This window comes from Eubalaena glacialis, chromosome 5, assembly GCF_028564815.1.
Source record: "Eubalaena glacialis isolate mEubGla1 chromosome 5, mEubGla1.1.hap2.+ XY, whole genome shotgun sequence".
NCBI classification, from domain to species: domain Eukaryota; kingdom Metazoa; phylum Chordata; class Mammalia; order Artiodactyla; family Balaenidae; genus Eubalaena; species Eubalaena glacialis.
Window position 1 is genome coordinate 48,324,167 of NC_083720.1, and position 21,085 is coordinate 48,345,251.

General features: G+C 37.6%; 1 protein-coding gene across 3 annotated transcripts; it reads left to right on the forward strand.

Moving 5' to 3' along the window:
* The first annotated feature begins 425 nt into the window (after positions 1-425).
* PACRGL (parkin coregulated like) lies at positions 426-20,265 on the forward strand. Of its 3 annotated transcripts, none has more exons than XM_061191271.1 (10): positions 426-602; positions 4,321-4,388; positions 4,505-4,659; positions 7,281-7,348; positions 9,020-9,110; positions 11,877-12,011; positions 12,486-12,593; positions 16,166-16,246; positions 18,905-19,001; positions 20,004-20,265. In XM_061191271.1, exons 2-9 carry the CDS (start codon positions 4,337-4,339, stop codon positions 18,959-18,961), a joined length of 747 nt encoding a protein of 248 aa, XP_061047254.1. In that variant the 5' UTR covers positions 426-602; positions 4,321-4,336; the 3' UTR covers positions 18,962-19,001; positions 20,004-20,265. The 3 variants fall into 3 exon arrangements, with proteins under 3 accessions (XP_061047254.1, XP_061047253.1, XP_061047252.1); XM_061191270.1 differs by lacking the exon at positions 20,004-20,265 and adding an exon at positions 19,800-19,830; XM_061191269.1 differs by lacking the exon at positions 20,004-20,265 and having other exon boundaries at positions 18,905-19,363.
* The last annotated feature ends 820 nt before the right edge of the window (positions 20,266-21,085 follow it).

The window sequence follows — 21,085 nt, forward strand, 5'->3', positions numbered from 1 at the left end:
AGATATGACAGGAAGAAAATTCCACATATGGGCAGGCAGATGGCTCTCTCCGCAGAAGAGTCTGGGGCGGGAGTTCACGGCGGTCCTCAGCTCTCAGAGGGTTTAGGGCAAGATACTTGGAGAACATCGAGTTAAGAGTGCGAGAGAAACGTACGAGTTAAATACACGGACTGCGAAGAGGGTGCGGCGCAGGTACAAGGAACCTGTGCTCTCCTCTGTTCCTTGGCTCTATCGTTCCTAAAATACCCTCCACCAGGAGCCCCTTTGTCACCGGAGACAGAGCTCCTAGCTCGCGAACTTCCCTTTCAACACCCGGCGCCTCGTTGCCAGGGCAACCCTTTCCCGCCTGGAGCGCCTCTGCGACCTCCCTGCTATTGGCTTAGAGGACGCAGCGTGCGTCTGATGTCACTGCGCGGCGCCGCGAGATCCGGGAATGCTGCGAAACCTCATTTCCCGGGTCCTCGGCGGTCGCTGGCGGGACCTGTAGATGTTGGCCCAGCGGGCGCTGGGCAAAAGCCCCACGTGGGGTGGCGGCTGGTGTGCAGATCGCGGCGGGAGAGAGGCGCGGTAGGAACGGGTCGTTGGAGCCGTGAGCCGCGCAGGTGGGGGAATCCGTGGTGCCGCCCGCATTCTCTCGGCGCAGGAGGCTTCCTCTCTGGCCTGTTGCTATGGCCGCCGGACCACGTTGCTAAGGAGCCTGGAGATGCTGAGCGCCAAAAGCTCGCCCTTCCTGGTCGGGCTTTGGCCGAGAGTTGCCTTATCGGCTTTATTTGAAACTGGCCGCCTTTCCCCCACTCTCCCCGACCTTCTTAAAAAAACAAAAAAAACAACTTTTTCTCCATTTTTTTCTCTCCATGTCCTCCTCATCTTCTAACTTTGACAACATCCGGGCTCTGAACTGGTCTTAGGTATTTGGCAATGTGTGGTGTTGGAGGCGGAGAGGCTAGGAAAATGGAAAGAAGATATTAAGACCCTTAATACTGGCTCTTTGGATTTACAGTACTTTATGGTGAAAAGGATTGGGATAGGTGAATACTGGGCTGTGTCGTTGTTCTTTGGAATTTGAAGGAGTTTTAGAGATGGAGCTCATCTTCTTTTGTGGGGCTCCTATTACACTTTTGGAACTTCCCAAACACCAGATTAGAGAGTAGGGAAAAAAAAGTGGCCTCTGCCTCTGAGAATTTGCCAGATAGTTTAGTGCAGTGGTCTCAAAGCCAAGTGCGGGAAGAAAATGCATGTGGGAAAAGAAATAGGATATATGAGCTGTCCAAAAAAAGGAAAAAAGAGTATGCTTTCCTGGCATTGACCTAGATGCCTATAATCCTTGTAGATGACCTGCAGCATCTAAGGAAACCTAAGGTAAAAATGAGGGGTCCACAGTGGGGCCCTCCTTGGTTTGTTTGCTCTCTGATGCTGTGACATAGTTTAGGTGTTGCGGTTAAGTGGATTTATGGATTCTAGTGTCTATTTAGGATTTTTATATTGTTTTGTAAAAGATTGAGGGGTGTCCGTTGCAATATTTAGAACACAAAATAGTTCTTACTTTTTCACTTCCTCCCACCATTAACCCTTTACATCACCCTCCACATGTTATTTAACCAAAAAGCACTCAAAAGAATTTAGTGTAAGATGAATTAAGCTATTTTCCCTTTACAAACAGCTTATGCTCTGGGTTTGCTGTCAGTGGTATGCTGCGAGGTGGATATTATTTTTAAAAATTGAGTACACTTCATTTGTCTGTAAAGTAAAGGGTGATACTTTTAACAGTAACTGAAAAACTAATTGTTTTGGAAAGAAACTAACAGGGTGTTTTGGCAGTGGACAGAGAAATGTTTGCATCATTGTGTGTGTGTATGTTTTGATATTGTTGCTGAAAATTACATAATTGTATTACACATAAAAACTGTCCTGTATACTTAAAACCTTTGGAAGCTCAATTTTCTAACATGTTTTTCAAGTGAAGAGTTTCAGTGACTTTTTGAGCTTATTCAAAATATAACGTAGCACTTTTGTGTTAGTGCCTTACAGAAACAGCTGTTTGACATAAAGGGAGATTGAGTCATTCTAACAACAACTTTTGCAGAATTGGAAGGTAATATTGAAAAATGTGCATCATGATTTGACACGGTGAACAATGCTATTTTTCTGTTTGTAAGTAGGTATCTTTGTGATGCATCTTTTTCAGATATGACAGCTATTACAATTTACAACCAGAAAAAAAAAAACTGAACTTAAATCAGGTCTTCAAATTGATAGCACAAGTATTAAACCAAATTTTTCAAAAAGGGGAAAACATAATTTAGTTACATTGACCCCCACTATTATTAGTAATACTAATACTAAAAACATTTTGTACCATTGTAAAGAAAATGACAATAGCTAAACTCATATAGTACTTCCTATGTGCCAACCACTTTTCCAAAGTCTTCATCTACTTTTAGAGTAGCTAGTTACTGTAATTATCCCCAGTTATAGACTTGAGGAAACTCAAGTTTCCTTGACACAGATTTTTTTTTTATTAAACAGAAACTTAGATCATATTGTTCCCCATCAGGAGTTCTCGAAACAGAGACCAGGTGCAACAGTAAATACTTGTTGAATAATCACTGAAGTGCAATATTAGGTTGATGTAATTAAAGCCTGCCTTAGCTTATCTTAGAATATTATCTGACAAATTTAATGAGCTAATTACCATATTTCCAGAAAATGCCTTGGGGATGAATGTGAGGTGTAATATTGGGAAGTAACTCATCTGCTGGTAGTAGGATGAGAAAATTAGATCAGTGTATTAAATCAAGAAAGTTGAAATTTAAAATTATTCTGTGTACAGAAATAATCTTACATTTAGTTTATCTTTACAAGGTACTTTGGTCACATCGTATTTGAAATATTTGGGGGCTGAATGTTATTACATGGAGCTTTGTCCTCCTTGTGAAGATTTCTAATTTGTCAAGTAAATTAAAATAATCTCATGTTAGTACTCATTTAAGAAGGCATCAGCATTTATCCTGAAGAAGAGAAAACCAAGGAGTTATGACCCATGTCCTCAAATATTTGAAAAGCTGTCATTTGGAAGTGGAAGAAGACTTCACCTGTGTTGCCTTAAGAGAAGATCTTACAGACCTTTTAGAAAAATAATTATATTAAAGACTTAAAGTGGGAAGTGCTCTAATGGAAGAATAATTGGAGTGTCATATAAGTGGGGGAATGGAGTAATCAAATAGAAATAAGAAGAAGGAAGCAGTGCATAAATCAGAGTGCTATGGATGTGGACATTTGAGAAACAAGATCAGGAAAGGCTGCCTGGCTCTTGGGATTGGAGCTAGACCTAGAAATACCAGCAGGCAGTTGAGTGTATGAGTCTGAGTGTTGTGGTGGAAGATTCCTTGAAATAATTTGATTGGGCAGGAAATCAAGGGCTATGAATTAGAGCCCTCCCATTAGCAGAAAAGAGGGAATTGTGAAAGAGGGAGAAGTGAACCACCATTCACTGGATAAGCAACTTTATATATTATCTTATTTAACCTTCAATAGCAGCCTTGATAGGTTTGTATTATCTCCCCCATTTTCATAGGTCAAGAAGTCAAGGCTCAGAGAGATTAAATAATCTGCTTAAATTCTTAAACATATAATTGGTAGAGATGAGATGCAGACCCAGATCTGAGCCCAAAGCTCCTTCTACCTTGTCACACCACACTGATCACATCTGTAGGGTTGAGTGTAGGAAATGGAAGAAAAGGAGACAACAGTGATGCTAAATTTTTCAGCCGGGGGGCCAGAAAACTGGTTGTACCTTGAATTAACAAGAGGTTCATAACTTCAGTGTGATAACTTCACTTTTGGTTACGTTCAGTTTAGGGAACTTATGGTACATTTAGTAGGAGAGTTCATTTTGCCACTGGAAAAGTAGGACTTGTTATGCAGATGTTAACATTTGGAACTTTGGAAATATGGAGGCCAGAGGAGGTGAAGACAATATGGGACATGCCAACCACTTTTTCCAGAAATCTGGTCTGCATTTTCTGAATATAGCCAGAGGATTACAATTGAGTTTCTAAATGTATATTTTGACTGTTTGAATGGAAAAATGCATATTTTTATACATCTTACTTTCTTACAGATGGTTTTTAGTTTACTGTTATCGATATTGAAGTTGATATAATTTCATATTTTCTTATTGGGTTTTCAGGTATTTTGTTCCATACCATACCTTTTTTGTGGCTCTTTTACTGTATTTCCTACTCTGTTCTGTTTGGTCTTTATATTGTTAATGAATCCTCCTCCCCAAAAAAGTTGAAATCAAGTTTCATCTATCTGCAGGAGTAAAAGAGAAGCAATGCAGAAATCCGAGTGCCATAGAAGTGTACAGTTAAGAAACAGAGTGACAGGTACAGAATGTTGCTTTTAAATGAAGAGGTAAATTTTGTTAATGACACATTCTGTTATACTGATGGATGCAGGATGAGCTTTCACCTCTTCCTTGTTGATACTCTGTTTTTTCCAGATAACTGTGATCAAAGGACATCATCAAGTGCACAAATAAAACATAGGACTGCAGTTCAACAAAGGAAATCCTCCTCGTCAACCCGTTCTCCAGAATCTGCAAGAAAACTTCATCCTCGACCAAGTGATAAACTTAACCCTAAAACAATAAACCCTGTAGGTACAAAAGAGATTCCTGACTCAGTAGATTTCCAAAGTAATAGACATTTTATTGAGCCATTCTGAATGCTATCCCAAGTTCTTTTGTTTGTTAGTTTTAAGCTAGTGGTGAAGGAAGGCATATGGTAATGATGAAGAATGGAGATAATGATGTGAGTGTGGAAGTGAGACAGTGTAAAGTAAAAACCAGCTTTGGTATATCCTATCACATTCATGGATGAGTATTGTGGAGTATAAAATAAATTGCATATCAGCTTTCTTTTTTTTTTCTTTACTATGGTTATTTTATTTTTTTTAATTTATTTACTTATTTATTTTTGGCTGCATTGGGTCTTCGTTGCGGTGCACGGGCTTCTCATTGCGGCGGCCTCTCCCGCTGCAGAGCACAGGGTCTAGGCGCGCGGGCCTCAGCAGTTGTGGCGCACGGGCTTAGTTGCTCCGTGGTATGTGGGATCCTCCCCGACCAGGGATCGAACCTGTGTCCCCTGCATTGGCAGGCGGACTCCCAACCACTGCGCCCCCAGGGAAGTCCTACTATGGTTATTGTACTTCCTAATATCAATGAATAAACTTGTATTCAATTGCCATAGGATGAATTACATGCTTCTATAGTTGCATAAAGTCTCTGACCGTTTGTCTATCATCTATAAATGAGCTCCACTAGAATTCTTAACTACAGTCCTAGTTTTCTTTTGCCTTCTCACAGCAATTTAATCACATTTAGCAAACATAAGATTCATGTACATAAAAGTGCGTAATTGTAAGTTTCTAGATCAGTTTGTCCAAAAAGTGAACACATTTGTGCTCCAACACCAGATGGTGTCTGGCCCAGCCTTACATAGGGTAAGATGATAATGGTTTCAGCCTTTAAAGGGGATTATGAGAGTGGCTGAGACATGGACTTTGATGGCAGGTAAAATATGGCAGATACTTAAGTAAGGATACAATGAACTATCCAAGGGCAGAAGGAGATTTTCTGACTTTATAAAAGGAAAATGGAAAATAGTTTAAGCTTCTATGTTCCTTCACTTCTTTCTGTAATTTGCAGTGTCAAGGAAATCAAACACTTGAAAAATGCCCTGATATCTCTGTGCTCTTGCTTCCTTGTCTCATATTTCGTTGAGGGAGTTTATGGTGACACTTCAATTTTCTTCCTTTCTTTAAAGAAAAACTTTAGTAATATTTAGTGGCCCTAGTCTAAATTTTATTAAAAATTAAGGAAAGCTTTGGGAAATAATTTAACGATTTGACTTGAGAATAGGGTATATTAGAAAAGACCATGTCTAAGATATGTAAAAACTCCTGATCCAAAGCAAATCGGTTGGAAGTCGGGATAGTGGTTACCTTGGGGAGAAAAGGTGGGAAGGGGTTGGAAAGAGGCACCGGTAACATTCAGGTTTTCCACCTGAGTGTTGGTACACAGGTGTATTCACTTTTTGAGAATTCACTGATCTATACACAGTTTTTAAGACTTATATTTTTCTTAGCAGGAATTATAATTAGATAAATGAAATGTTAGTATTGCTGTGAATTGTCACACAGAACATAGATTGAGCTTTGTAAATTAACCTTTTATTATAATATTATATTTTAATGAAATGTCATTTATGTATTTTTACTTAAAACATATGTGTTTTTCCAGAGGAAAATGGGTTTTTTCTAAACTTAGACTTTTATGTACATTTTAAAATTACTGAATGTGACTTTAAAAAGTTTTTTTAGCTAGTTGTATCTTTAAAATAGGTTAGTAAGTTTATATTTTATAATTTAGACAGCTATGTTTCATTTGATTATGTTCAAAGTACCATGTGGTAAAATATTTACTTGCTGTGCCTAAATTCTTAAGCCTCTGATCACTTATATTGAAATTATGTATGCTGCGATTGTTTAACTGTTGTGATTGATCATCTTTTAAATTGTCTTTGAGAGTGCATATAGACTTAATTTAGTCATAAAATAATTATATAGAAAAACTGAAAGTTGTGAAGTTATATATCTAAGCAGACACATCCGGGCATGTGTTTGTGAGAGTCTTGCTCTGTCTTCAACTCTGTCACTCCTGTTCATCCCAAGCCTTTGATTTTTATTGAAGCACAAAACCAGATTGGAGAAATTACAGGTTCTCTGACCATCCAAGACCGTCCATATTTGAGTGGAGGAGAAGTAGGAGATGTGTGGGAGGTTGAAAACACATTATACTTTCCCTGTACACCTTTTCTCCATTTAGTCCTCACTTTGAAAGGTCCCAGTGGGGAAGGGGTGGAAAGATGTTATTATCTTTATTGTATTTGTTTATAGTATTTATATTTAAAAATATTTATCTATAGTATATTTATTTTATATATGGTTTCAGCTACCTTCAAGCCTTCTGAAACAAGTTAAGGGTAAAAGGAAATATACAAAGTGCGTTTGTGGTTGTGGTTTCAGTATTGAGAGGATTGATCATTTTTCATAGCCATTTTTCTGAGTAGAATGATGTTGTACTTGATATGAGCGTGGTGGCTTGAAAGTCAGGGTGTCCATCTGCCTTTGACCGCAGCAGGATTGAAGTTGATTAGGTATCACAAAGTGGAAGTGATAGTAATATTTATTGTATTCTTGTCATTTTTTTATTTCAGTTTGGTGAACAGTCACGAGCCCCTTCTGCATTTGCAGCTATTTACTCTAAGGGAGGTGTTCCTTGCAGGTAAAATCAGTACAAGTTATAATTGACCGTATTATTCAAAATAATTGAGTAAAATCAATACAGTTTTCAGTTTAAAGTTTGAAAGTTTTATTTACTAGGGGGGTTGAAATAATGGTGACTTATTCATACTTTGGCTGTTGGATTGGTATAGATCCTGGGATATTGTTGAAGAAAATCATTTTAATTCCAAAATAGAATTACTGATAGATCTACAGTAAACCACCAAATAATTTAAGAAATTGAATGAACCAGTTTCGAAAACAATTTAAGCATTCATAGGCTTGGGCAAATTTCAAATAAATAATCCTTTTTTGTTCGTGAACTGGAAGTTGACAATTTAATGAAATTGTTTCATTATTTTTTTAATTATACTTCAAAAATCAAAGATTTACAATTTTATTTATTGAAATTATATTTCTTAATGAGTAATATAGCTGTTTTTGTTTACTTTTGATGCAGTTCTTGTAGCCGTCTTGGATAGAGATCAAAACTATTTTAAAGCAAACAATGCAGGTTACTAATAGAGTGATATTTTAAGATTTCGCTACCGAGAAACATTAATTTCTTCTAAGTATAACCAGTTTTAGCCTGTTATAGATGATAGAAAATTTTGTTTTCATTGTGGAAAGAATAATCAAAACATTCTTTTTGTTGTTCTAAAGTTAAAGAAATGTAGTTTTTAATGGTATTTTCAGATTTGGAGCGCTAGGAGTGAAAAATAAGCTCAGGAAGCATTCTTTAATTTATTGTTGTTATTATTTTGTATTTGCATTCTGAATTGAAATTCTATTTTAAGGGTCTTATACCCCCTCCCCACTCCGAGAATTTATTATTGCTAAAAATGTAAAAACAGTGTTACCGAGGCTTCTTGCTATTATGAGAAGAAGGTGTCAAGTTGAGAACATTACGAAAGGAGTGTGAAGTAACAGTTGAGTGTGTTGAATAAGTTCACGGTCGTGAGTGTGATGATGGTTCCATGGGTGTATTCATACATCAGAACTTACCAAATTCTATACTGTATAACAGTGTCCCTTTTATTGCGTGTTGGTTATGTCTCAATAAAGGCTGTTAAAAAGAAAAAAAGCAGCAGCAGCAGTGACTTTAATTCAAGGGGCTACCTCTTTGTTACCCTGCATGGGCCATTGCACCTTCCTGGCCTCAGTTTTCTTCTCTTTAGCAGGGATAAAACCTGGCTTGCCTTTAGATTATTCATGTTAGGGCTAAATGATTTACATCTGAAAAATAATGTTACTTATTAAAAAATCATTGTTTCTAATTATCACATTTTGTTTGCATGTTTTGTGGTAAGTTTGCTATAGTTTTGTCTATATTATTTGGTTATAATTATAACTGAAACATATCAAGTGTAACAATTGCATTAAGACACAAATAGCAACATGCTGTAACTCCAAAATTGTAGGCTAAACAAATGTGGAGTTGTTTAGTTTTGCCACCAAACAATTTTGCTGAAAGAGTAGGAATTTGTAGGATTATAAATATATAATTATTGCTTTATAAGATGCCTTTGTAGCATCATTTAAGGTCATGGTATTCCTACATGTTACAAAATAATTCTAATATGATTATGTTCTAGAAAGAATATGTATATGTTAGATAATCACTGCTTAATATATGTTGTCCTTGTTACATGCACTGCCTTTTATATTTTAGATTGGTCCATGGTTCAGTAAAACACAGGTTACAGTGGGAGTGTCCTCCTGAAAAGCTTCCATTTGATCCTCTTCTTATTACTTTAGCTGAGGTAAATACTCTATCTTTCCTAAATGTTTATGGAAAACAAATTTTTTAAATTGTGTTAAATGTTATTTTGTAACTCATCAGTAAATACTTTTGAAATAAAAGCCAAACAACAGTATTAAAGCACCACATTCCCTTAGGAACTAATTATGATTGGTATATGTTTATTAAACTGTTTAAACAGTTTTATAAACATGAAATTAATCTGCACAGGTATTTATAGATAAGTGGATAAAATATTCATATTTAATTTCAAAAAAAGTTCTTGGAATCAAATTGAGTTAGTCAAATCAGGAGAATATCACTGGTTTGAACTTATATTGCATCAGATAACAATTACTGGTTGGTCTTTCTTTATAGAAGCAGGCACCTTTAATATGATATGTTTCTTAGGGAACTGATATTACCTACCTAATGTTCTTTGGGAGAATTCTCTGGGCCATTGCCTGCTGGTACATTTTAAGTAGAATATCATGGAGATGGTTTTTGTAGAGGATTTTAGAAAAACTTCTGATAGATTCCTTTATATTATTTAACATTTGTGTCAGGAAAACAGTTGGCATAGTATTAACTTGAAGAGAGTCAGTGATATCGCCTGTGAATTTTATTATTTATAAATGTATAGAGTTAGAGTCAGAAGTTGAGAAGTGAATTAACCAGTTGTACTTAACCTTTGAGATACTTGTCTTCTTTAAGAGTTAAGGATCATTTTTGTTGTTGTTGATGTTAAGAAAGACAGCAAGAGCTTCGATGGTATTAATCTGAATAGGCAGTGCCTCTAGGATAAGTCATACAATAATAAGTAATCTAAATAAAATGTGACACAGAAAAAACTCAAGCTTCTTTTCTTCATTTAAAGAAACATTTGCTTTTCCTGTAAAACTAGTGGGGAGGGCCAGGTGGTGGCAAAACAGAAAAGTAGATGATTGTGCTGATTGAGATTTCTTAATTATAGTGAATCCTTAGAATTTCTAGTTCCTCCTTTAGTTTTCCAAGTATACTTACTCTTTTAAATGGACATAACAGTTACTACTGAAGACTGCCGAATCTTCTTAGGTCTCAGCTTTTCTTAATTTGTACCTCAGCTTGCAGAAGGTATTTTGGTGTAATAAGCAGTGTATTTTTATGGGTAGCCTATTTTGAAATTCAATTTTAATCAGTCTCTTAAACTTGGTATTGAAAACTAAAGATGTTCTAATATTTCATTAGTTCTTTTTTAAACTTTTTATATATGGTAGCAAACAATTTTTTAGATGAATCACAACTATAGTGATACCTTTGAAAACATACTCTAGCTAATCACAAGGAACGGGGAGTGCTTTAACTTGGGGAGTCCCCAAAGGGACTCTGAGTTTAATTTAGACCTCATAAAGTCAGTCTTTTAAATACCCCATTTTCCAAACACCAGTGCTTTTATTTCTGTACTGGGTAAACTCCACTCATTGAATAATGGGGAAGTAGTGACAGAACCACCACTATTTAAATCCATTTCATCTCTTGACTTGAGATTCCTCATCTCTAAAATGAAAAGGATAGGGGTGCTCCTAAGACCATAGAACCTGTGTTCCAAAATGGTGCTGGTGTGCTTGGTGTCATAGTTTTCAAAAGCATGACAGCATCTTGGAGAAGAAGTGTTTCATCACCGTTTGGAAGCAGATAGTTTGGTCTCAAGGACAAATTGTTCGACAGTTAGTATTTTTAGGCCTGACCCTGCAGCTGGTTGTAGTTATTCCAGATAATAATTAGTCAAACTGAGGGAATGTTGTCATTGCTTTCTTTCTTTTTTTTTTTCTTAACATCTTTATTGGAGTATAATTGCTTTACAATGGAGTGTTAGTTTCTGCTGTATAACAAAGCGAATCAGCTATACATAAACATATCCCCATATCTCCTCCCTCTTGCGTATCCCTCCCACCCTCCCTATCCCACCCCTCTAGGTTTCTTTCTTTGTTTTATCTTTTCAAAAAAGGTACCTATTTTATCCTGACTCAAAGTGATCAGTTAAATCAAAAGACTACTGTCTAATTGTTCCTAATGCATTTGGGGTGAAAGGCATAGTGAGAAATGATTTACACTGTTTTTTTTTTTTTTTTCTTATTTTTGTTTGACATTCTGATGTTAAAAATGGCATTTGATATCTTACAATGCATTTTAAACATAGTATAAGGTTTGTCTTAGTATTTAAATATGAAGGAAATATAATATTTTAGAAAGTCATTAAACAAGTTGCAAAATCACCTTTAAGATAAGGGGTCCAGTAATTTTGCATTCACAAAGTGGAGTTTATTAACATACATTTTAGACTAATTTGCTCTGATTTCAGGCAGTGTTTGGGAGTATATACAACATGTTTTTAGTGTCCTAGTGAGATTTTTTTCCTTCTCTTTATTTCTTTTTATTTCTTTTCTCTCCCTCCCGTCCTCCTTCCTCTTTTATCTCTGTTTTCTTTTTTCCTTTGTTTTCTTTTTCTTTATTTCTTTTACTTTTCCTTGCTTCTCCTTTGATTTTTCCTGTTCCTTTTATTTTTTTCTTATTCTTTTTCTTTTCCTTTCCTTCTTTTCTTGGTTAGAGATCCCTCCTGTCTCATGTATGTCCTGTGTTCCACAATTTCTTGGTTTAATTGAAATTGTAATTACTGAAATTATATTTCACAAAGAGGAAAACAATAATAATAAAACTTGATTTTTACTTACACAAGTAAGGATTAATTTTTTTGGTATTAGCATCACTAAATGGGTAGTAAATCATGTTTTTGTCTTTGTTTTGGCAGGGTCTGAGAGAGACTAAGCATCCATACACCTTTGTGTCAAAGGAGGGTTTTAGAGAATTACTTTTGGTCACAGGTGCTCTTGAAAAAGCTGTGCCTTTGCTTCCTAGACTGATTCCTGTGCTGAAGGCAGCTCTGGTATGTCCTTTATTCCTTTAGAATTTCTGTGGTACATTTAGAATATTTTATGTCTTTTTTTCTTTCAAATTATATGCAGATTTGTTCTTTACCTGTGATTTTGATGTGTGTGCAGAATTAGGCCACTGTTATTCAGGGCCAGGTGATTACTTACTGGAAGACACCTTGGGAAGATGTACTAAAGGTAAAAAGGGACATCTTGAGTAATTAGAGAAAATAATGAACCTCAAATCAGTCTTTCTGTAGGCTACAACATATTTTAATTAATGTTTCAGTCAAGCCAAATTTGGTTTTTGCTTCTAGATGTCCTGCAGTAAAGGTTATGTTTTAAATTCTGGGTTTGGCTGATTATCTTCTAGGACTGAATGTTCAATCTCTTTTTTTCTACCTGCTTGCCCCTTCTCCTTACCCATCCTTCCTTCTCCCATGTTTCTCTCCCTGCCTGTGCACCACTAACCACCCAACCCTCCCCAGGTCCACTTGGATGATGAAGTGTTTGAAAGAGGATTGAATGCTCTGGTACAGTTAAGTGTCGTTGTTGGCCCTTCTCTAAATGACCATCTGAAACATCTGCTTACAAGTGTAAGTACTGAAAAGATTAGAGAGGGATTGTGTGTATGTATCTCTTCCTGATGTAATGGCTTCAAATTAATCATTAAAATGATTCAAAACGTTAAGAAAACCTTATCATCCTAACCAAAAAATATAGACGTCAGACCTAGTTGTTCATAAAATATTTTTACTAGTGGACATGGAAAGCATCTACATGAGCAAATTTAGAGTTGTAATCAAAGTAAGCAGAAGTTGAATGGACAAAAATTAATGAACAGTGTGAGGACTTCATGCCTATGTGGATTGGCTATGAATTATAAGCAGGGCTTATACGTATTCTTGTGGAATTGGATATTGCCAAAGTGATGTTTTTCATCTTTTTTCTTTTTCTTTGTTTTACATTGTACGTTTTTTAGTGAGTCTCTAGCATTCAGGATGAGACATTTTCCTGTTAGGAGTAGTTTAACCATATCACAAACTTATATTGGGGTACTCTGCAGTTTAAGAGGTCCCCAAGACCACCCTTAGGTTGAACAATTTGCTGAAAGGACTCATGGGACTCAGAGAAGCTGTTATTCAGTGTGCAGTTTATTACAGTGAAAGGATACAGATTGAAATCGGCCAAAGGAGGAGGTGCATGGACCAGGGCTGAGAGAGACAGGTGTGGAACTTCCAGTTGTCCTCTCCCAGTGGAGCTGTGTGGCCAGTGCTTGCATTTTCCAGCAGTGATGTCTGGCATAATGCATGGAGTATTGCCAACATGGGAAGCTCACCTGAGCCTGGGTGTCCAGGGTTCTCATTAGAAGTTTGTCACATGGCATCACGGCCTGCCTGCCTGGTTGACCTTGGTCTCCAGCCTCTAGAAGTTGAGCTGATACCTTGTGGCCTGAGGCCCCCACTTAAATCACTTTTGTTAACATTGACTATCTGGTGTGGCCCAAGGCCGCAGGTAAACAAAGACACTCTTATCTGGAAGGACCTTCCAGGAGCTTCAAGGTTTCCATCCAGGAGCCAGGGGCAAGGACCAAACCTTTCTTTATGCAGAGTTAATCCTTTACTGCACCCACTGAAAGAAAGATTAAAGGCCTGGCTGGGATAAGCTGTAGCTAGGATTTCTCTGCATGCATCCTTCTGTAGTTCAGAGCAGAGACATCTATGTTGATCATAGTTCCACTTTTTTCTTGGACCCATCCACCTGAGAGATCCTAGAAGTGTATTTTTAACTTCTTATTCTGTAGGTAGACTAATACACCCCAGGAACCACCTGGCTAAGCCTATGGAAAGAAGGGGTGGTGGTGAAAGTAGGGGTGCTGTGCTTAGAAATGGTAGGAGATAAAGTCTCACCATGGGTCTGGTGGGGAGAAGACAGAGTGAGACCAGACTCTCAAACGTTAACATATGGGGAGTCTCGGGACAGAAGGAGGAGAATCCTGGCAGATACTTGCTTATCACCCTCAGGTCAGCAGGTTGGGTTGTGGCTGACTAACTACAGGAATTTCACAGTAATATGTAGAATGGCTCACTTTAGATTGATTGCTTTGTTCAAACATTCAGCAGTTCAACATAAATCTGCTGCTCTCTGCCCTCCCATTTTGTGTCAGGTATCATGTGAGGCACAGGGAATATAATGCTGAACAAAACCAGATATGCCCCCTGTCCTTGTGGAGGCTGGTTTTTGTTTGGGGGAGAAATAAGTAGCGAGGACATCTTCTGAGAGAATTAGGGTGAGGTGAAGAGGAAGCGACGTGGAGAGAAAAGGATCCTTCCCCCAGCTGGAAGCTGAGCTTCCGAAACAGCCTCCCATTCCTGCCCAGTGTGGCGGAGGGAGAAGACCAGATCAACGGTTAAACTATTTTCTTTTCTTTTTAAGGAACAGTAGCATTAATCTTCGGTCAGTCACATTCCTCCCCACAGCTCTGCTTTTCCTAAGATAAGGGCTGACTGAAAGGACCTCTTCCCTTCCTGGGGTGGCAACACTCTGGGGACACCTAGCTACCACACTGGCCTTCACACCGCAGTGGGATTCCGCAGAGGAGAGATCCTTGGAAACAGGACAGGTGGAGGTTTGTCCCTGGTCTGTTAGCTACATACCATGAGGACCACTGAGGCGCTAGATGCTCCCTCCTTCCCTCCCCTCCCCTCATCCACCACCCCCTTCAGCCAGAAAGGCTCCACTTTCATGTCTCATGAACTTCTACATTAGATGTTTATTTGAAGAAAGGACTCTTCTTCTAGAAAAAGAATTTCAGAACCAGTTACTGAACCTATATACAACTGATTTTCTTCATATGTGAAATAAGTTGTATCCTTTCTGAGCTTCAACTCTGAGAGACTGTCCACTGACCCTAGGACAGCGATCCTCAAACTTGAAGGAAGAAAGAAAGAAGTCATCTGGGAATCTTGCTAAAAGTGCAGAACCTGGGCCTTTGTCCTGAGATTCTGATAAAGCAATTTATGGGGTGGGACCAAGAATCTGTACTTTGTAAGTGGGCATCTGTGGTGATTCTGATGGTGGTGGTTCATTGTTCGTCCTGCACTCCCCTGCCCGAGAACATGGTCTCGAAGAAAGCAAACTTAAGATCTATAAGAGGTACCTTTTCTGTCCATCCCCAGGATGTTGCTAAGCCCTGCCTGTCCTCTCTTTTAGAGTTGCTTTCCTCACATTTTTATCTTTCTGGGAGTCTCTTCTGACCCTCCCTAACCTTTGATGACCTGCTGAAAGGACCCGTTACTCAGTGCTCAGTGGTGGGAAGTATGCCGGGGTTACTCACAGATCTGGGAAGAGGAAGAACCAGAAACCTACTGTAGGACAGGGGCTTTATGTGTTTGATCAATGAGGAATTCTTGCCTGGGCTCCATTTTTATCCCCAGAAAGTGGAGCCATGCGCAAGTCCTGCTGTAGCTGAAATGTTTAGGTCTTTGGGTGAGTGTTGCAGACACGTGGTGGGAGAACACAGTTATGAGTTGTGCTTGAGGGCCTGAATTGCGCTGTTTCCCTCTTTGCTCTTGTTCTCGCTCACCTGTGCTCTCTCCCTTCTTAGCCAGAGCTCCACCTGTCCAAGGAGGCCCCTTCAGGACATAGCTGGGGGTGATAGGTGGTCTTGTGGTTTTTAGTCTGATTCTTTTGCCTGCCACTGTTACTGAGTTATTCATGTAAATGCTCTGTTCTTTGTTGTCTCTTCCTTTTTTAACTGTAGGAAACACGTGTGTTTTAGAAGCTTAGCTTTCCATGGTAGTCCTGCAGATGCTCTTGCAAATTACAGAATGGGAATGTATACAATTTCTTAGAAAACTTAACTCTGGAAAACTTACAGTATGCTAGTACTGTAGTAGATTTTGTAGGGTTGGTATTGTTTCAAATAACAGAAATCCATTTTTTTAAACAAATACAGTGGTGTCTATTATATGTAAATTTTAATGAGATGTTTCGTAAAAGAAGCCTTGAAATCTAAAACAAATTAAGTGGGGTTTATGTACTTACTATACAGTAAAGACTCAATGGTATTATTTCTAGTTAGCCTATTAGTGAAGTTTTACTTATGTTTATAGTGAATAGTGTTACTTTTTCAAATCATTTTGTTCCCTTAATCTTATTTGAAAAGCTTTCCAGGAGACTAAGGGACAAGAAATTCAAAGAACCAATCACCACTGCATTACAGAAGCTGGAGCAGCATGGTGGAAGTGTAAGTGAACATTATTCCCCATAAATCATACTTTTAAAAAATTTCAATTGTACTATGAAATTGACTGCATAACATATATTATCTCACTCAGGCTCAAGTAACCGCGTGGAGTTGATATTATTATTCTCATTTTAGAGCTCAGAGTTTCTGTCTTGCCTAGGTCACACAGTTTTGTTTTGTTTTGTTTTTCTTAATTGAAGTATAGTTGATTTACAGTGTTGTGTTAGTTTCAGGTGTACAGCACAGTGATTCAGTTATACATATATATATATGTGTGTGTGTGTGTGTGTGTGTGTGTGTGTACATCTTCTTTTTCAGATGCTTTTCCCTTATAGGTTATTACAAAATATTGAGTATAGTTCCCTGTGCTATACAGTAGGTCACACAGTTTATAAGCATGAGGATTCAGACCCAGGTTCACGTAGGGCCTGTGCACTTCACCGTGCTTACCGTACCGCACTCTGTGTAGTACAGCTGTACAGTTTTCTTTATTTTGGTTGTATTTTGTATTTTGGATGTTTTTGCTTTGACCATTGGGAAGTTCAGAAAACAAAAGGATTAACTTAACTCATTGAAGAAAAAGTGTTATTTTTCCTTTCATTTGCCATCTTTTCTGTCTGAAAAATTTACAATCTGCCCATAATCAAAGATTGAAATGAGGTTCCCAGGTGGCTGCGTTGTTCTGTCTGGAAGGCATGTGTGCTCGCTCGAACATGCTCACGTGCACACAGAAGAATGATTCAGCTGACTAGTCTAACTTGCAAGAAGGTGCAGAGCTGTGGGGGATTTCATTACTGTCTGTGTGTTGTCAAATAACTGGGTTAATTGAATTTTCATCTCTTGAAAGAAGTGTTCAAATAATCTAGTCTTGGAAATATTTCCATAATGCAGTAATTCCACCATGTTTTGGAGATTACATTTAATTAGATCTTAATGATAGAGTTGCATGTGATTATCTTAACATTGTAGAACTTAGTTTCACTCTACGCATTTGATTATAAAAAAAATTTGCGTGATCGATACAATCTTAAAACGACAGATGTTTGAATTTAAGCATTGCCTAAATTACTTAATTTGACCAATTTCAGTGACTTTTAAAACTGATTATATTCTTTTCATGATGAATGCCTAGAATAAAGTTTATGAGGAGGAAGTCAGTCCCTGGGCTACTAGATAATGAATTTCTTTGTTGTGTGTGGGTCTAGGCAGAGGGTTAGCCTTCTGACACCTTGTTGAGATGCACGGAATCATCCTGCAGTCAATCCAGTGTCCCTTCGCAGCAGAAAGGAGATTCTTCTTGCTTACAAATGTGTTGTTCTGAGGATTGGAATGCAAAATAATTTGCCCTTTCCGCTCTGTGAAATGCAAATAAACACATGCTAAATAACATGGCAAGGCTTTTCAATCTGAAACGCTCCCCAGATGGTTTTCACACATCCTGTGCTGGTATGGGACATGGGCGATTAGAAAGGGGTGGACCCAGCAGGCTAGATTTCTTGGGGGTGTGTGTGGAGGAGGGATAGTTTTTGAGTAAATACAGGTTAGAAATAGCACACTAGGATTTGGAGGGGGAATGCAGAGGATGTAGGTGACCAATCCAAGGGTCCCAGTGATAGCTAGCAAGGAAGTTCTCTTATTGCCACTCAATCTCATTAGTTTTTAATCATGCTAGTACAGAATTTAAAAAGATTTTAAAGTTATAAGGGCTATTAAGTATTGTTTATTCCCTCATACTTTTGCTCTTCTTTTTCCCCCTTCTAATGTCCTACATAATATTTTAGTAATAATTAATGTAATTGCAACAGGAAGTTTCAATCACATATCAAAGACTTCCCCTTGGCTTAATTATTATTGTGCTTGCTTTAGGTACTTTATAATCCATCATGAAATTAATGATGTTCTTTCCTTTCTAAAAACTTAAATGTTTACGTCTTTCTCTTTCTTTAAATACTGGAGATGAGTCTTTATGAGAGATTCTTCTCAATATTATAGTTTCTCATTTCTTAGGGCTCACGTGTATCACAATGATGAAAAGACTCAACTTCTAGAGAAGCTAAAATATCAGTTACAGACAGCCAGTGTCATTTTCTTAGAACTAATCAGTTTGCTATCTGCCTTAAATTGAAATTGGTTCATTCTTAGCCTGATTTAATTTTCTTTTTAAATGATATACACATTAGTCTTGAAAAAGATACATACATATATGCATCCTGATCTTTATCGAGCATGTAAGAACTTATTACATGAGAGGTACTCTGTTGAGTATATTTTAGACATTAAACTCATTTAATCTTCGCTGCATCCCTCAGAGGTGGATTTTTGTTGTCATCCCCCCGTAAAGAGCTAGAAACTGAGGTGCAGAGAAGTAATTAGCCCCAGTTTTGACAGTGAAGCGACCGGCAGAAGCTGGATTCAAACACTGGTAGTCTGCTTCCTAACGACTTTTCTAGTTAAATATTTTTAAACCACAAAAAGAGACAACGTATATTTTATTTAACTCAGAAAAAAAGTTCTGTTTCTCATTCCATCATTCTGCTCCTATCCCATTGTGTATGTTTGGAGTTTTGAACACTTTTTTAGGCATGCTCCTGCAAATGTAGTACCTCTAAGGGGAACCCTGCATGATCCTAATGAGGCTAAATTTTTTTTTGTTGACAGGGAAGCCTTACCATCATCAAATCTAAAATTCCAACCTATTGTTCCATATACTGCTGAAGAAAGAGCCCTGGTGACAGGTGTTAAACGCTGACCATGGGTATGCACGGAACCTTTTCAGAGTCACTTCAATTTATTCTTCTGTAAATCACAACCACCCTTCATTATTGCTGGCTTTAGAGGAGTATACACAATTCCACTGAATCATAGTACAAGTTACTCATTAAAAAAAAGAATGGTTAATGATGGAAAACTATTAAAAAAAAGTTCTATAATAGTACAATCTTGTGGGGTTTATTTTTTCATATTTTTTATGGTTTGTGTGAGCAACAGTTATTTGGTGTACAGTGGATGTGTTTGTATATATTTTCTAGTGTCTTTTATATATAACATTTATACAGTTCGTGTGTAGCTGTGCACTTATTTTTAGACATTTTGCCATTTCCTGGGTTTTATATTTATCAAGTCTATGAAAATATCAAATAGTGGACAAACATTTGTGAATTCACTGTTAATTATTGTTTGTAAATATGTATTTTATAATGTAGAATGCTTGGAAATAATTTCGAGTATTCTAGTTTAAGAAAAAAATTTTTAATGTGTAAGTTCTCTTATAAGTATGCTTGTTTATTACAAATCATTAAAACTACCTAAACTTTAGGTATTAATTGTATTTAAGTAAATGTTATTTTTGTATTTCATAGTCTGAAAATACTGATATTCAGTACGTGAAGATACTCAGAAATTAAAATCTTAAAAGTCTTACATGTATTCAGTGATTTTGTTGTGCTTGCTTATGTTTAACAATGAATTCAGTTGAAAAAGATTTTAAAGCATAATTTACAAGTGTAGTTCTGAATGTTGATGTGATAGAAGCTGATTCTGGATCATTCTACAGAGAAAGGAGTCGAGGGAGAGAAACATCTGGGCAGGAAGAGAGCCGTTAGGGACCCGACTAGCCACACCAAATCCAAGGCTGACAGACTTCTGAAGGGCTGGAGATCAGGGGCAGCAATATTCTGTCCCAGAAGCCTCGGAGAATGCCCTTTCTTTGCTCCACCCTCAGGTACTCAGAGTGATCTCTTTGTAATTCTCATTTCAGATCCAATCTCACAGATGTAACTTAAAATACAAGGACTTTCTGAAGAGTATTAACAGCAGAAATGCTCCTTCTCCCTCAGAGCTCCTGTCATTCCTGGTCCCCTGTCCGGCACACTCTCTCCTCAGGTGTCTACTCTTGTCACATCCTCAGGTCACATCAGCTCACATGCCTGCCTGCCCACTGGCCTTGCCCTGACTCCTCTTTCCTTGCACTTAGCTCCACCCAAACACCGAGATCTCTACCGTTTAGAAAATGCCATAAGAAAAATGTAATGTTTTTAATCTAGTAATTATAAAATTTATTGAAATAAAGACCCGTAACATAGACAGTAGAGTTATAAACATTTTATTTGCTTTTATTTTTTCTTTTTGAAATACAAAATGTGCACATTGAATTTACACAAACACGTGATGGCCAAGTTCAGTGTACATGTATTGTACTACTCTTAATTTCTACACTGGTGATAGCAGGGCAGCTTTCAACATCCTATCTCTACACCAGAATAGATACCTGATTTATTGTTGCAAAGACAGTTGCAAATTTCCTCCTACTCTAGCCTCTTGGTCTTTGTGATATTTCTGCAAAACAGGGAAGGTGTGTGTATCTTTAGTAATATGGTGGCAACTTTACAATTTTGGCTTAAGATCATTAAAAATAATCTGAATTATTGGAGTTTTATGATGAGCTAAATCATAATACAATCCAGATGAGTTGCTTAGCACTTATATTCCTTTTCTATTAAATTTTGGTATTGTAGTTCTCGATATAATGGAATCACTGGTGCTTTCAAAGTGAATTCTGCTTGCTGTTTGCTCCTGGTAGGCATTAGGGTAGCAAAGGTTTCTTTGTCCCTGAATGGCATGTAATGTAAAGGTGCCATGAGGGAGTCGGGAAAGAGGATGGAATAGGCCTTGAATGCATTTAAGGATTACTTGTTGCTAAGCATTGCCACCTACTGGATGACGGATGTCCTGACCCTTTGCTAAGCCTGTGGACATCCTCGCTTTGTTTCACACCTTCTTGGACTTCCACTTAGTGACATAATAGTCAACCTGTAGGACTGAACAAATCCAAAATTACAT